Genomic DNA, 14617 nt, shown 5'->3' on the forward strand with positions numbered 1-14617 from the left:
TTCATGAAAATGAGAGAGCACTGTAAAAATTTAATTCCAAGCAAACAAATATGCAAGCATATCACTCAGAAAATTTCTTTGATCTCTCCGATGGCTTTATCTAATTGGTGTCATTATGTTGTAACTCCACTGAGTGCCAACTATGTATCTGTAACCTTGGCAAAGGCTTCCCATGTGATACAGCTGAAGAAAAAAATGTGTGTGTTCTCGCCCCTAACGCTGTCAGAAGAAAAAAGAAATTTAATTTCAGTCTCTGTCAGCTTAAGAAGAATAGAACAGGAATTGTAAAATATTAAGATGGTGTTTGACTATTACTGTTAAAAGGAAACAGATTTACAGCTTTTGATAATTGTGTTGTGGTTATAGAAGAAATTGTTCTTGTTCTAAAGAAACATGCCCTGAAATATTTAGTATTTAGGGGTAAAGGAGTACAACTTCTCAACTTACAAATGATTCAAAAAAAAAAAAAAAAAATAGAGAGGGAGAAAGAGGGAGCATGCCAAAACAAGAGGCAGAAGTGCAGTCGAGTCTAGGGGAGTTCTTTATATTACCCTTCCAACTTTTCTGGGTATACTTTAAATTACATCAAAATTATAAGTTACCAAAAAATGAAAAGGAGTTGGGAGTTGAAACTTGAAAGGATTACTCTCTTTTTTTAGTGTTTATTTACTTTTGGCAGGGGGGGAGGGGCAGAGAGAGACAGAAACACAGAATCCCAAGCAGGCTCCAGGCTCTGAGCTGTCAGCACAGAGCCCGACGCAGGGTTTGAACTCACGAACCGCGAGATCATGACCTGAGCTGAAGTCAGATGCTTAACTGACTGAGCCACCCAGATGCCCCAAAAGGATTACTCTTAATGCATTTATCCTGTCAACGTCTGCCTTCCCCGACTCACAGGCTCTGCCTGCATTTCATAGGTCCAACAACCTCTGCTTCTGCAGCTAGTCCTTATCAGAGCGGAAACTCTGTCCCCACTGGCTGGGAAGGGCCAGCGCTGCCCCTGGGTGTCATGTGTCCACGTACCTGGCATGTGGGGAGAGGGGTGCAAGAGGGTGGAAGGACAGCACCCCAGAGCTACAAAGCCACAGCCTTCCCCTAATCCCACCTCACATGGCCCCCATACCTGGGCTTTGGCCTTTACTCCTCAATGAGTATATGTTTGTTTGTTTGTATTTTGCTGGCCCTCAATGCAGTCCACAGCCTGCCTTGCCTTTGTCTGCCTCTCCTCCCTAAGGGCTACCTCTTGTCCCTTCCACTGCTAGTTCTGGCCTGAAATACTGCCTGCTGTGACAAATATTTTTCACTCTCACTGTTGGCAAAACTTTCCCCAGGCCCCACTCACCAGACCAGAGGATCCCTTGGGTCTCAATGCCATCCTCTATCAAATTGGAATTTTCTAAGCCCTTTTAGTAGTCATTCTGATTGTTGGCCACTGCCCTTACAGCTTTTGTAACCATGTTTTCTGGGAAGGGCATTCTGGCTTCCATGAGGACCAAGGACACTGGATGTCCCATCTCCAATGTTAACAGAGCTGAACAGTCTAACTGCTCCATTCAGATTAACCTTTGATCACACACCCAAACAGATTTTTCTGCAATCTAGAAACTCAACTTCAAATGTCAATTCTGCAGTCAGAATATGCCTACATTGGACTTTCCTATAAATGATCTCTATGGTGCTAGAAGGAAAGAAACAACCTTTCTATCAGTCAACACAAAAATCTAAACAAGATGATACAAGTGTACAATGATTATGAAAACCCAAACCATAAAACACGAATGTGTGCTTTCCAATATTTGTAACACACAGCGATAGTCTTGATTTTATTGCAGGTTTAAATAAAATTCCTGATGTTTTAAAAATAATACTACCTTTTTCTCCAAATCAATACATCTATAGCTTAAGTATCACATCTATTGAATATAGTGTTTAAACTTTGTGTTTAAACTTTGGGGGGAAAGTATAGCATATTGCATCAGAGAGGTGGAACAATGTTGAGAAGAGAAAACTTCAGGGAGTAGAGGAGTACCTTATTAAAAATTTTTTTAGCAGCCTCACAGGGAAAGGAAATATTGCCAACTGCTTTCCTGGACGGTATGCAGCTAATCCAGACAAAAAGGATTCTCCTTCCTTCAGTGAAAGTGTCAAGCTGAAAACGACACCATTAAGGACAGACATGGGGACAGCCCAGGAGGGAAGCAGCCAGGTGAGTGACTCTAAGTCTGGACCCCAGCTCCCAGGCGGATCTTGTCTAACCCTTCTCCACCCACCCCCAACCCCTCCAAGTGATGACATTCTGGCTTGTCCCCTGCTCTCTCCTTCAAGCAGAAGTGGGCTGCTCCAGCCTGTCTGCATCCCAGGAAACTGAAATGTCTGGCCAAGTGACTCTTCATCTCATCTGTGGGTGTAAGGAAGGAGCTGGCCAAAGGGAAGGATTTGAGTCTAAGAGAGTATGTTGACCAGAGACTGTCTAAATGGGCCCACAGAGTGAGGCAGGCCCGAGGAAGGGAAGGGGGTGGGAGAGATGTTGCAGAGAAGAAAGGAAGAACCAGCGCTATTCCAATAGAGCAAAGGGGTGCTGGTCTGGGTGATCCCAGTGCTGGCCAGCAGGATGTATTCACAGGGTGCAGGATTCGGCAGCTCCATGACACTTCTTCCTGGCTCTCCTGTGTCCATGCCAGCTCCTCCTTCCTCCGGAGCGGACCTAATCCCCATCTTGATGTTTACCATGATCTCCACCTCCCTTTCAGTTCTTTGCCTCCTGCTTTGAGGATCTTCCACCTTGATGCTTGGCCCTCAAACCCGCAACTCCTGGATGGGAATCCTCCTGGTACCCACACCCCTCTTCTCAGCTTGCATCTACTTTCCCAGACCAGACCCGACACGCTTATGTGCAGGTTGCTCAGATGCCCTGGTTCCAGCCTGTAGGCCTGGCCCTCTAATTCTGCCAAATAACACAGCTCCTCTCCCCGAGGTCAGCCACCTGGGGGCCTCTCACCCTCAGTCTTGTCATGCTGCCAGTCAAGCCTCTCACCTGAAGTATGACACACAACCCTTGGCACACTGCGAAGTTCTGTACACATGCTATTTCTAAGTATTGAATGTCGTTGCTATGCCAGGAAGCTAAGACATGCAGCGAAGAAGGAAATTCCAAAGATAACTCTCATTTAAAAGCCTCCCATTGAAATGAGTGTTCACCCTTGTTTTGCTGAATTAATTTATCCCAGTCTGGTTCTCAAGAGACCACTAACCGGGGTGTGGTTTGTCTTTTTGGGGTGATAAAAATGTTCTAAAATTGATTGTGGTGGTGGTTACACAACCTGCTAAAAGCTATTGAATTGTACACCTTAAGTGGGCAAATTGTATGGTATGTGAATTATGTCTCAATAAAGCTGTTTAAAAAAGAGAAAACACCATGTGGACTTCAGGATGTGCACCTAACCTACTGAATATATCCACCTGGCTGCCAGAAGGAGGGATCAGAAAAAAGATGCAGAAGAGTCATTTTCTGGAACTTCTGGGTAGGCTCTGCTGAAGCATACACCCTGATTTTACCTGCACGAAGCCAAGTCTGACCATCCCTCCCGCAGGCAGCTCCCCACACAGGAGCACGGCACACCAGGAGAACTGGTGTGCGTAGGCTTCTCTGTGCCGATAGCATGCAGAGCTACGCCTACTTCCTTCAGCATTTGATTTTTCCAAACAAAAGGAGAAACCAAGCACATAAAACCCAACAGTGAATTGATGAGCAACTTTGCATATATATAGAATTTCCAGGCAATAAAGCATGCTCTCCAACAAGCTTGTCTTTGTTTGGGAGAAAATTACGCTTTGCTTTCTCACAATGCCCTCTGCCAAGCCCGGTGTGCCCTCCTAATTTAAATTAGTCTTTCAATTGTATGATCTTTCCAAAGGAAACTAATTTTCACTATGCGCATTCAGGGAACTTAACCAGAACTTGAATTTTTTGTTGGGGGAGGGTGGCAAACCCATGTGGTAAGGTTTTCTGCTTTGCCACAATCCTAAGATTAACCATTTTTTGAATATCTATAAATATTATTTTGATTATGTGAATGCCTTTAAATAGCTGTTTACAAAAAACTCACAATACTGTAAGACTGCAAAGAAATAAGCCTAATATAAAATGTGAACAAGAGAATTAAACACAAATTGCACAATTATATTCTAATTTGTAGATTATAATTCAGTGTTCCATAATGATTTATCCTGAAAATACGTTATCTTAAAAAAAAATTAAAAACTGATTAAGATAACTTTTCTCACAAATCCTAAAATGCTTCATTCACTGGGTAATTTCATTCTGTGCTATCTCAATGAGGACATTTTGAATCAAAGACCTCAAGAAGAAGGTTAATAAATCTTGACAGCTTCCTTAGATTCTGTTCTCTTACTTACTGTTCGTTAAGTTCTGTATGAAGTTCAGCAGTTCACATAATCTGGCATAAAAATGGAGGATTTAAAAAAGAAGTTTAAAACTTTGATTTCTCAGAAAATGTCTTAATGGTGTCTATTTCTCAGTGCTGAGTTATTTCCCAGAAAAGGCTCTATTTTCACTATAATTTTCTAAAATAAATCTGATAGAAGAGAATACCATGGCAATGGGAAATGTGAGAAATTTGACCAAAGTGGATTAATTTTTTTAAACTGTCATAAATATATAGCATATCATATAAATTCATTATCTGGACAAGCCAATCATTCTGAATGACTTTAAGGCAAATTCTTGTTGGGTTTTTGTTTTTTTTTCCTTTTTTGTGGAGGGGAGGGAGTGTTATTTTTATTCCTCCTCTCCCCAACCATTTCCTTCCATATACAAAAATAAGATAATCATCTCTGAATGCCCTCAGTGACCCAAGCATATAAATTCTGGGACAAATTATGTCAGCATAAAATTCAAAACTGGCAATCTCAGAGAACCAAGTTAGAAGTAGATCTGCTGTGTTTAAAATTAAACCATTTTAGTAATAATTAAAAGCACATAAAATTGTGAACAAAAACTCAGGAAATATGTCTTTTTTGGCTTGTTCATATAAGTTACAAATCAACACATGCAGTTTATCTCAAGGGAAGGGTGCACCGTGAACTCTCCCCAAAAGCAGAGTTGGTGGAAAGCACTCCTTGGATAGGGATACTGCAAGGATCACACAGGATCTTAGACTCCTTGCAAATACCCACTGGCTCATTTGTCTAGCAGTTTGCCAATGGCAAGTTCCAAAAAGCCAAACTTTTAATTAAATGCTATGGAAAAGTAGCATGCCACATGCCTAAAACAACAACAACAACAACAACAACAACAACAACAACAACAAAAACCAACAAAAAAAGAACAACGACCCCAAACACCACACACCACCAGAATGGCTCATACCAGGACGGGAATCAAGAATAATCACTAAAAGCAGAATCCAGCTATTGTCTCAGAAAGATTAAAAACAAAGAATAGAAAACATGAACACAAAGGGCTGCGGGGATGCTACCAGAGAGCATTTAAAACAGACCCAGAAAGTAGCAACAAATCATTCTTCTCTCCCACCTTCCCTCACATACCAGAAGCTATAGGGAGCTCTTTAGAGAAAATTCAAAACACAGTTCTTCTGTTTGGTATTCTTTGAAGACTACTCAATGTACGAAGCACCAATCAGCCAAAGAACACGCAGAAAGTTCAAGTCCAATATTATGATAATTGTTATGCAATATTCATTGCCCACTTCAAAGGCCAAAATAGTGTGTGCAGACGCCTGTGTAAGAATGAGTGTTTAAAAAAATTTTTTTTGTAATTGAGAGAGACAGAATGAGAGTGAAAGCGGGGAAGAAGGGCAGAGGGAGAGGGAGAGAGAGAATCCCAAGCAGGCTCCATGCTGAGCATGGAGTCCGACATAGGGCTTGATCTCACAACCATGAGATCACGACCTGAGCCGAAATCAAGAGCTCAAACTGACTGAGCCATCCAGGCGCCCCAAGAGTGAATGTGTTTTAAAAGTTTGGTACAAAGTGGAATAAGAAAACAGATGGCAAGACACTGATACCATTATTCTGGATTTCTCTGAAATGCCCCCTCAAAGCAATGACAGATTTCAGCACCTGCTCATCACAAAGTCACAGATGAGTTTTCTCTTCTCATTAAATCCTCATTCTTGCAGCCAGTCTAACAGCTCGTGGAAGACTAAATTCCTATTCAGATTGAAATGAATGTATCATGTTTTTCCTATTTGTCCGGACAGAGTCACTTATATGTGCTTCCAAAATAAACTTTTTTTTTTTTTTTTAATGAAGTAACTTTTTTACTCTCTCCCACTAAACCCTTTTCCCTGGAATAAAAAGAGAAAGAAGGAAAAGTGTAAGAACTAGAATTGGAACTTTTATAAGGCTTAGCTCTGATAGTGTACTGTAAGCCTTGCAATAAAAGGGAGCTTAAAATTTGGAAGTCATTACAAGAAAGCAATATTGCAAAGTGCGAAGAACCCGGAATCGCGGGCTAGACACGTACCACTGTGAGGGGACTATTTTTACATGAAACCATCCAGGATAAAGTTGTAAATGAACTTAGGTCTTTATACAAATCTGTATAGGAACCCGTCAGACTCTAATGTTCTCTACAGACTACTCCACACCAAATACACAGTGAGCAGATTCCTGGAAACATAGGACAAAGTGAAAAGAAAAAAAAAAAAAAAAAGGGTGGCGCAGCTGTGTATGGGTGAGGCTATGGATTGATTACCCTGGAAATTACGTAGAACTGACAACTGTGACAGGTCCAGCCCACCATGCATCTTTGGGTGCAGAGACATTTTCTCTGATTTCTCGTGTCTTTGAATTCAAGAATGTGAAAGAGGTATTTATAATAATGAAGTAAAGCAGGGACTCTCAAATAGCATCTTTACCAAGGATCTGGGTGGAATCTCCTGTTGGCTTGGACCTGAAAGACCGGACTGTAGCATTGTAAACATCAATGTTTCAGTGAGTGGGGGCTGACACTGGAGGTGCATTTGGAAGTGAAAAGCACGCTGACAGGATTTAGCAATCATGTCTGAAAGGACTCCAGTCTCAGTAAAGGTGCTTTGGCTTCACATTGCTTCAAGCCTTTCAGGCAATCCTGGAGCCCTTTCTTCCGAAGAAGACAAAGAAAGTTAAGGTTGCCCTGACCAACTGCATCATATAGAACAGGACAGTGGCTAATACCCTGTGCCCCTGAGGACCTAACTAAATCAAGAAACTCATTTTGAAAAAATAGAAATAAAGTTGTCATTACATTAAGAAGAAAGAAAAAGAGCTTGGAATCCTGAGTCACAAAGCCTTGTGCTCCACTGCCATGGTTAGAAGCAGCAAGCAATCTGTGGAGGTGCTTTGCAAAGTACTACTGTTTCATGATGGCTCAGGAATGCTCCTGAGCCCTCCCCAACTTCCGTTGTCTTTCCCACAGGACATCAGGTGGATGCTTTCATCTCTTGGTTCTAAATGAACCTCAGACTGTGCCCTAACCCCTGCAGTTCTCCCCCCAGGACTGAGAGACTTGCACCTCTAGGCAAGTGTGTCTTTGCTCAGCTTCCCCCTGTCTGGTCATGCTCATTCTTCACAACTCCTAACCATGGATGAACAACTGACTGCTGCCATCATGCTCTCATAATATCCTGTGCAGATTTCTAGCATCATCTCTCTCTGGTAGACCATACACTCCTATTTGGCAGGAACCACACCTTACTTCTCTTTCTAGCCCCAGCCTGTCCCATGGTGCCTGACCAAGAGTAGGACCTTGATAAAGTTGACTGCACAGATGAATATGTAATGAGTTGCTATCAATATATGGGGCATTTTTCAATATAAAGGTATTTTTAATTTTCTGTTTTTCTCTTTCATTTATAGGTTCAAAGTTTGAAGACCTGTACATGCAAGAACGCCACAGCTGAACCACAACACACAGAAGGCTGGCATGAATGCATGCTAGCCTGGCCAACACTGTGTCCTATTCGTTTTATGGGCATCTTTTAATTTGCATTCCTCTAAAGAGAACTTGAAACTGGGACTTGTATGTAGCTTATTTGGGAGGTGAATCCAGGAAGCAGGAGTAAAGGGCAGGAAAACCAAGGCAAGGAAGGAAGGTTAAGACCAGAAAGGCTGTGTTACTGAGCTGGTTTTCTTACTGGGGACCCTTGTAGAACGCATCCCAGATTTCTGTCTCCAAAGCACAGGAGTCTGGGGATTTATCTACAGACTCTCATTCCCCATTATTTGAGGAGTACCTCCCAAGCACTAACTACCCCCCTCCAAACTTTCCAGCTATCCTGAGTTTAGGTTGTGCAAGCTCTTGTGGTTTAGGGGAAAGTCCTGAGGCGCCAAGGCAGGGAACAGTTTAGGTGGGGTGTTGACTGCGCAGGAGCTATCCATCCCAGCTGCAGCTGAAATGGAAGGTAGGCCAGGCACACATTTAACTATAAAGGAACGAAATAAGGTCTTGCATCATCTTTTCCAGGACTATGCAGCTAAATAAATAACTTGATTCCAAAACACAATCCATTAATCCATAAAAAGAAAGTGCTTCATGGGATGATGTGGATGTCCTAGCTAGACCTTGGGGATAGGGTTCCCAGGGGACCAGGTGGCATTGCTAGCTTATACTTGGTAATATCTGAGATTTATACATCTCATTCAGGCCCCCAACCAGCCCTGACTCCCACCCTTTACCTTCCCTTCCATCCCCCACCATTCACAGGACAAACAAAAGGCTGAGAATTGCCATACATGTTTTCTCACGTGCTATGATTTCTTTTCACCATGTAAATTGGTCTTGGTGGTCATTTTATAAAAACAAGTGAAGGCAGCAGCAAAGAGGAGAAAAGGGACTTGCCGATCTGAATAAGTTCAAGCATTTACAGATAGCTTCTTCCCCTCTCCTCTCTGGGGCTCTGATAATTGATTAGGAGGAATTCCTATCCACCTTCCATGGTGGGGGAGTCTACTACAAATGACAGCAAACTTCTACTACTTAGCTTTCTCCAAGTATATTTGGTAAAGCTTCTTGTATTCATTATCACTGGAATTTTCTATGCCGATGGGAAAAAGGAGAGACCAACTGCAGAGTTTTTGTTATTTTTTACCTGAACTTCTGTACTACACTGTTCTTTACTCGGTAGAGATGACGTCAGGCACCCGCCCCACCCCTCCTCTGTGCACGTGCACCCTCCATGGATGCACCCCATCTGCTCTGCTCCCACCACTCAGAACAACTGTCAATAAATTTGGCCCTTTGTTTCTTGCAATCAGTCTCACTTTTCCAACATGCGCCTTTTAGCTTCATACTGGCCCGGAATTTTGAGATACACAGATGTCATGGCAGTGAGATGAGGAAAAGGGACATAAAATCAGAAATCAAGGCTAGCTTCTAAAGAAAGGTCTTTTATGGAGGAGCACAGAGGATGTTTAGGGCTGTGAAAATATTCTGTATGACACCATAATGGTGAATACATTTGTCCAAGTTCATGGGACGCACAACAGAAAGAGTGAACTCTGATATAAACTAGGGACTCTGGGGGATGATGGGTCAGTGGGGGTTCATCAGTGGCAACAAATGTTACCACCACGGAGGGGTGGGGGGGGTGGGGAAGGGGAATGCTGTGCATGTGCTGGGGCAGAGGGCATATGAGACATCTCTGAACTTTCCCCTCAATTTTTCTGTGAAGCAAAAACTGCCCTAAAAAATAAAGTCAATTTTTAAAAATTAATAAATAGAGGGAAAAAGAGGAGGAGAAGGAATAGGAAGGAAAGGGACACAAAATATACATCAAGAGACTGAGTGAAATCAGAAAACATCAAGAGACATGTGCCTGAAATACAGTATCTATCAGATGTCATAGGGCAATGTTTTGAAAGTGCAGGTAAGATCTCAAATAAGAAAGATAAGAAAAGATATAAATCTAGTCTGGCTTCAGGGATGTGTGACCCACACAGCCACCCTGAGCCCCAGAAGAGCCCTGTGCTTAGTTTAATGCTCTGCTATCATCTTGGAACTCTTCATAAGTTTTAAACAAAGGCCCCATATTTTCATTTCACGCCAGACAAATTATGTATCCGGTCCTGAGTAAAAGAATAGGAAATGTGAAATAAGATTGTTCCCTTGCAGGCTAAAGCCAAACAAGAAAAGTATTTGCAGAGGTATTCCCAAAGCACTCACTCCGTGCTTCTCACTAATTCATGTGAAGTGGTCTCTTTTGGTTTGAAGACGCTCGGAATTTCAGATTTCCATGTGCCTTGTCACATGCATCCAGTGAACTGACAGGTGGGGTAGATTAGCCCTGAAAATAGGAAGTCTCATGGACGAAGTCCTAAATATATTCTAAACCCCCTCCCTGGTTTCCTTATTCGCAGAAGTGAGGAAATCATACCTCAAAAAATAACCACTGACCACGCTTCAAAGTAAGATTCACTTATACAAAGCCTAACTTCACTATGAAGAAAATGCGTGGAGAGTCTCCCATAGTGCAGCCTAACTAGAAATCGACTTTCCTAAGACAGGGCAGAAGAAGCAACAAAAGGTCTCCCAGTGGTCCCCAAGGACAACTGTGGAAATGGCTGTCGCCAGTCATCCAATTCTTGACTCTGAGCCTTGGCTCGTATCAGTCATCAAACTTCCTCTCCTTAAATAGAGCCACTACAAATGTCACCACCAGCTTTCCTAGGACAAAATCAGGGATTTGGCGTCAGAACCTCAGCTGCCAAAATAAAAACCCTCTAAATTACTTTCAGTTCCTTCCTTCCATGACCTCTGTTCACTGTTTACCGCTGTGATGGTTGCTCAAGCCTTGCTCTCGATCCTGCAGGAGCTGGCCCTAGTGGCTTTTTAGCTTGACAGCTGTAAAATATTCATGCATACCTTCTTCTTTCTTTTAGGGCTACAGAAAAATACTCAATGTTCCCTGGGTCATTCTCCAAAAACCTGGTGGATAGAGCTCCAGATATATACAAACAACCTTAAACAGTTTTGCAAGCTATAGTAGGTTTTCCTTCACAAAATCTGCTAAGAGAATCCATTTATTATCTAGAAGTTTAAATATTGGCTTTGACCTGAATTTTACAAAATGTCGATCCATATTTAAAAATTTTTATTGCTGACTGACACTAAAAAGTAATAAGCTAGACATAATCATAGATGCACTGGTTAGCCTGAATATATGTATACATACAGATTTGATTAAAGCTCATGCTTGTGCATAGACATGTCCTCTTAGGAAACCTTGTTCCATCAGTGAAAATTGCAAGTTGAAATGACCTCCATGGGAGAAGAGGCACTTGTTATTTGGATGCAATCCTAATTACAAAGTAGCTTGATGAATAGAGACCAAATACTGCCCATGTTTATAGCAACAGGATATAATTTGGTCTCTCAACAATTGAAATCTGTTTGTAAGCAAACAAGACCTCTTTACTGACATTATTACCATGCATAAGTACTATTGCCAAAACCTTAACAATGGAAATCCAGCAAAAAATGGATTTCTTTCGTTATGAAACATGCCCCCAAAGATGTTAAAAGCCCATTAACTTAAAAGTGGACAGTGTCATGTGATCTCTTCAAGGAAAAAAAAAATCAGTGCCACAACTCTTATAACTTTATAAATATTAAAAAACAGATTTTAGTTTGTGAGTTTTCATTCAAATAGATCTTTGACATGACAAATATGATTTTATTGGTATTTAAAATTAGGTCCAAACTATCAATCTCAGAAATTGTTTGTCAGCACGCACTCTTTCCTTTCCTTTTCTCCTCTTCTTTCCCTCAAGGAAGGGGTGCCTAGGAAGTCGATTAAAGTTCATCCTTATCACCCCATAAGTGGTTTCCAGCCTCAGGAAGATGGACGACTGGGCTCTTCGCCAAATCAAATTCCCCCCATTAGGCACTTGGAGAGTGTGAAGCATCCAGCAGTTAACTGGCTCTAGCAACATGAAATCACCATTACTCAGACACATGAGGGAAACTCTTTAAAAAGGCTGCTCTCCATTTTGAATTTGACTTTTCATAGAAGAGAAGAAAAATATTAAGTTGGTCATAGCAAGCCAGGTCATAAAGCTGCTATTGCAGAGGCCATGGTGGGTTCAAAGCAAGTTTTCAACACTGACATATAAAGGTAGAAACAATATCAGGGAATCAGAATCACCCTTATTTACCAAAGGTAAAAACTGAGGGAGGTAGAAAATCAACTTATTTGTCTGCAAATGAAAGACGGAGCTAATACTAAAAGTCTCCGATCTACTTTCTGCCCACCAACAAATTCCCTGCTTCCTTCACCATGGAAATAAGTACTAACGATGTCACTAAGCAGTTAACTCTCAATTAACACACTGTCTAGTCAACCCCCACCATAGGGTCTCTGTGAGGTGGTGCTGCTCAGTCAGCTTGGGCAAGTCCCTTCCTTTTTTTTTTCCATCTCTAAGGGCAGGAAGGGGAAAAGTAGAACAAAAACAATTCTTTTTTTTTTTTTAAATATTTATTTTTGAGAGAGAGAGAGAGAGAGAAAAAAAGAATGAGTGGGGGAGGGGCAGAGAGCAAGAGAGGGAGACACAGAATTTGAAGCAGGCTCCAGACTCTGAGCTGTCAGTTCAGGGATAAAACCCATGGACTATGAGATCATGACCTGAGCCAAAGTCGGACATTTAACCAACTAAGGCACTCCCAAAACCAATTCTTAAACACCTTAAAGGTAAAAATTCTTTAATTCCTCCGACTGTTCTGTGTATCTCTGATTAACACCATACCTTTCCTGTGCACTGGTTAATAGCAGGCAACCTTCTGATATTAATCAGCCACTTCTCAGTATCTATTTGTTGCTAAGCACCTGGGGATACACTGAATAAAGATATAGAACCCGATCCTCTACAGCTTATACTCTAGTAGGAGATAAAGAAAAAACTAGAAATTATGATACAAATGGCAATGATAAGTACTCCTGATACACATCTGTACAAAGTGCTATGGGAACTCAGAAAAGAAAAAAATGCATTTGGGGGAATACAGAAGTTTTACGAAGGAGATGAAAACCAAGCAGGGAATTGATAGCTTGCATGAGTTTTCTAAGCAGGAAAACGGAGGCTGCTTTTCCAGACAGAGGGCACAGTATGTGCAAAGGCTCAGAGACACAACAAAGTTTGACAAGCACAGGAAATGGTGAGAGCAGATGGTCATGGTCAATATAAGGAGTTTCCTAAAGCAAGGAACAGCAAATTTTCTTCTGTGAAGGGGCAGCAAGTAAATATAGGAGGCTTTACAAGCCATACAGTCTCAGTCACAACCACTCACTTCTGCCATTATACCTAAAAGCAGCCATAGATAATATGTGAGTAAATGAGTGCAGATGTGTTCCAACAGAACTTTATTTACAAAAACAAGCAGCAGTCTCAATGTAGCCTACAGGCCTTGGTTTTACATCCTCTATCCTAGAACATCAGGAGATAAGATTATAAAGGAAAGTTCATAAACCAGATTCAAGAAGTCTCTCTAGGCATCACAGAGATGCTTGGGGAAATACTACCTTTTATTTTTTTAAGAAAAGGGTGAGATGATAAAATTTGTATGTGAAAAATGGTAACAGCAGCATGGGACATGCACGTTTTTGCACCCAGTATCATTAAAATAAAAGCTGTGGTATTTCTTTACTTCATTATACACTGATATTCTAAAATTAAATCTAGCTAGGGCATGCTTTCCCAAGAAAACTTAGGAGTGGGATTCTTTCAACCAAGTAAGCATCTGGAAAACACTTTATATAGTATACATCATGCCCCACTTGGTCTGAAACACCTGGCAAAAAAGAAAGAAAGAAAGAAAGAAAGAAAGAAAGAAAGAAAGAAAGAAAGAAAGAAAAGGGATAATAAAATCTTTACCTCTTTAGTAAAAGCATTGCCTATAAAACTAGTAGACATCACAATGTTGACAGGAATCTGACTTCTGTCTGATAAAGGGCTACAAGGTGGTACTACATAATCATCTGTAGGTCTGGAAATGTTTCACCTGCTATGAGTAGCATTGCCGCATGCACAAGCAGAATTAACAAAAGAAGGGGGAAATAGTAAGGAAGGAAAAAAGGCAACATTCATAGAAACTTTATTTCAAGTCACATAGTAAAAAAAAAAAAAAAAAAAAAAAAAAAAAATTATTTATGGCTGGTTCATGTCAGGGACTGTGTCGAGTGCCAGGTCACAAAAATGAGCAAGAGACTTCACTCTCAGAGTTCATAGCCTAGAGGAGGCATTGGTAAACATTTTTGTAAAGGTCTACATAGCAAATATTTGAGAATGTTGCTGATCAGTAGGGTCTCTGCTGCAAATGTTCAACTTTCTGATTGTAGCCCCAAAGCACCCATACGTAACAGGAAAACAAATGGGTGTGGCTGTGTTCCAATAAACCTGTTAATTGTTTGCAGATCCCTAGCCTAGAGAAAGAAAGACATTAAATACATCATTGAAAATAAGTCACATCATTGCAAATATGCAAAGCTCTTGAAGGAGAAGCACAGTCTAGAACACATGTTGGACAGACTGGACTAGGCTGGAAAGGTCCAAGAAGGTTCCTGTGAAGCTGAGGATGTGAAGGAGTGGGTAAATAAGACAG

General features: G+C 41.3%; 1 protein-coding gene across 8 annotated transcripts in view; it reads right to left on the bottom strand.

The window, feature by feature from the left end:
- Nucleotides 1-14617, bottom strand: part of RAPGEF4 (Rap guanine nucleotide exchange factor 4) — a 289302-nt gene that overhangs the window by 139985 nt on the left and 134700 nt on the right. The window contains exon 1 of one of the 8 annotated variants that reach the window (XM_060621678.2): nucleotides 1343-1428. The exons of the other annotated variants lie outside the window; for them this stretch is intronic. Within the exon in view, the coding sequence (XP_060477661.1) occupies nucleotides 1343-1375 (33 nt within the window). The 5' untranslated portion in view covers nucleotides 1376-1428. Of the gene's footprint in view, nucleotides 1-1342; nucleotides 1429-14617 lie in introns of those variants that run through there. 8 annotated transcript variants of the gene reach the window in all.

The sequence above is a fragment of the Panthera onca genome, chromosome C1 (genome assembly GCF_046562875.1).
Source record: "Panthera onca isolate mPanOnc1 chromosome C1, mPanOnc1 haplotype 2, whole genome shotgun sequence".
NCBI lineage: Eukaryota > Metazoa > Chordata > Mammalia > Carnivora > Felidae > Panthera > Panthera onca.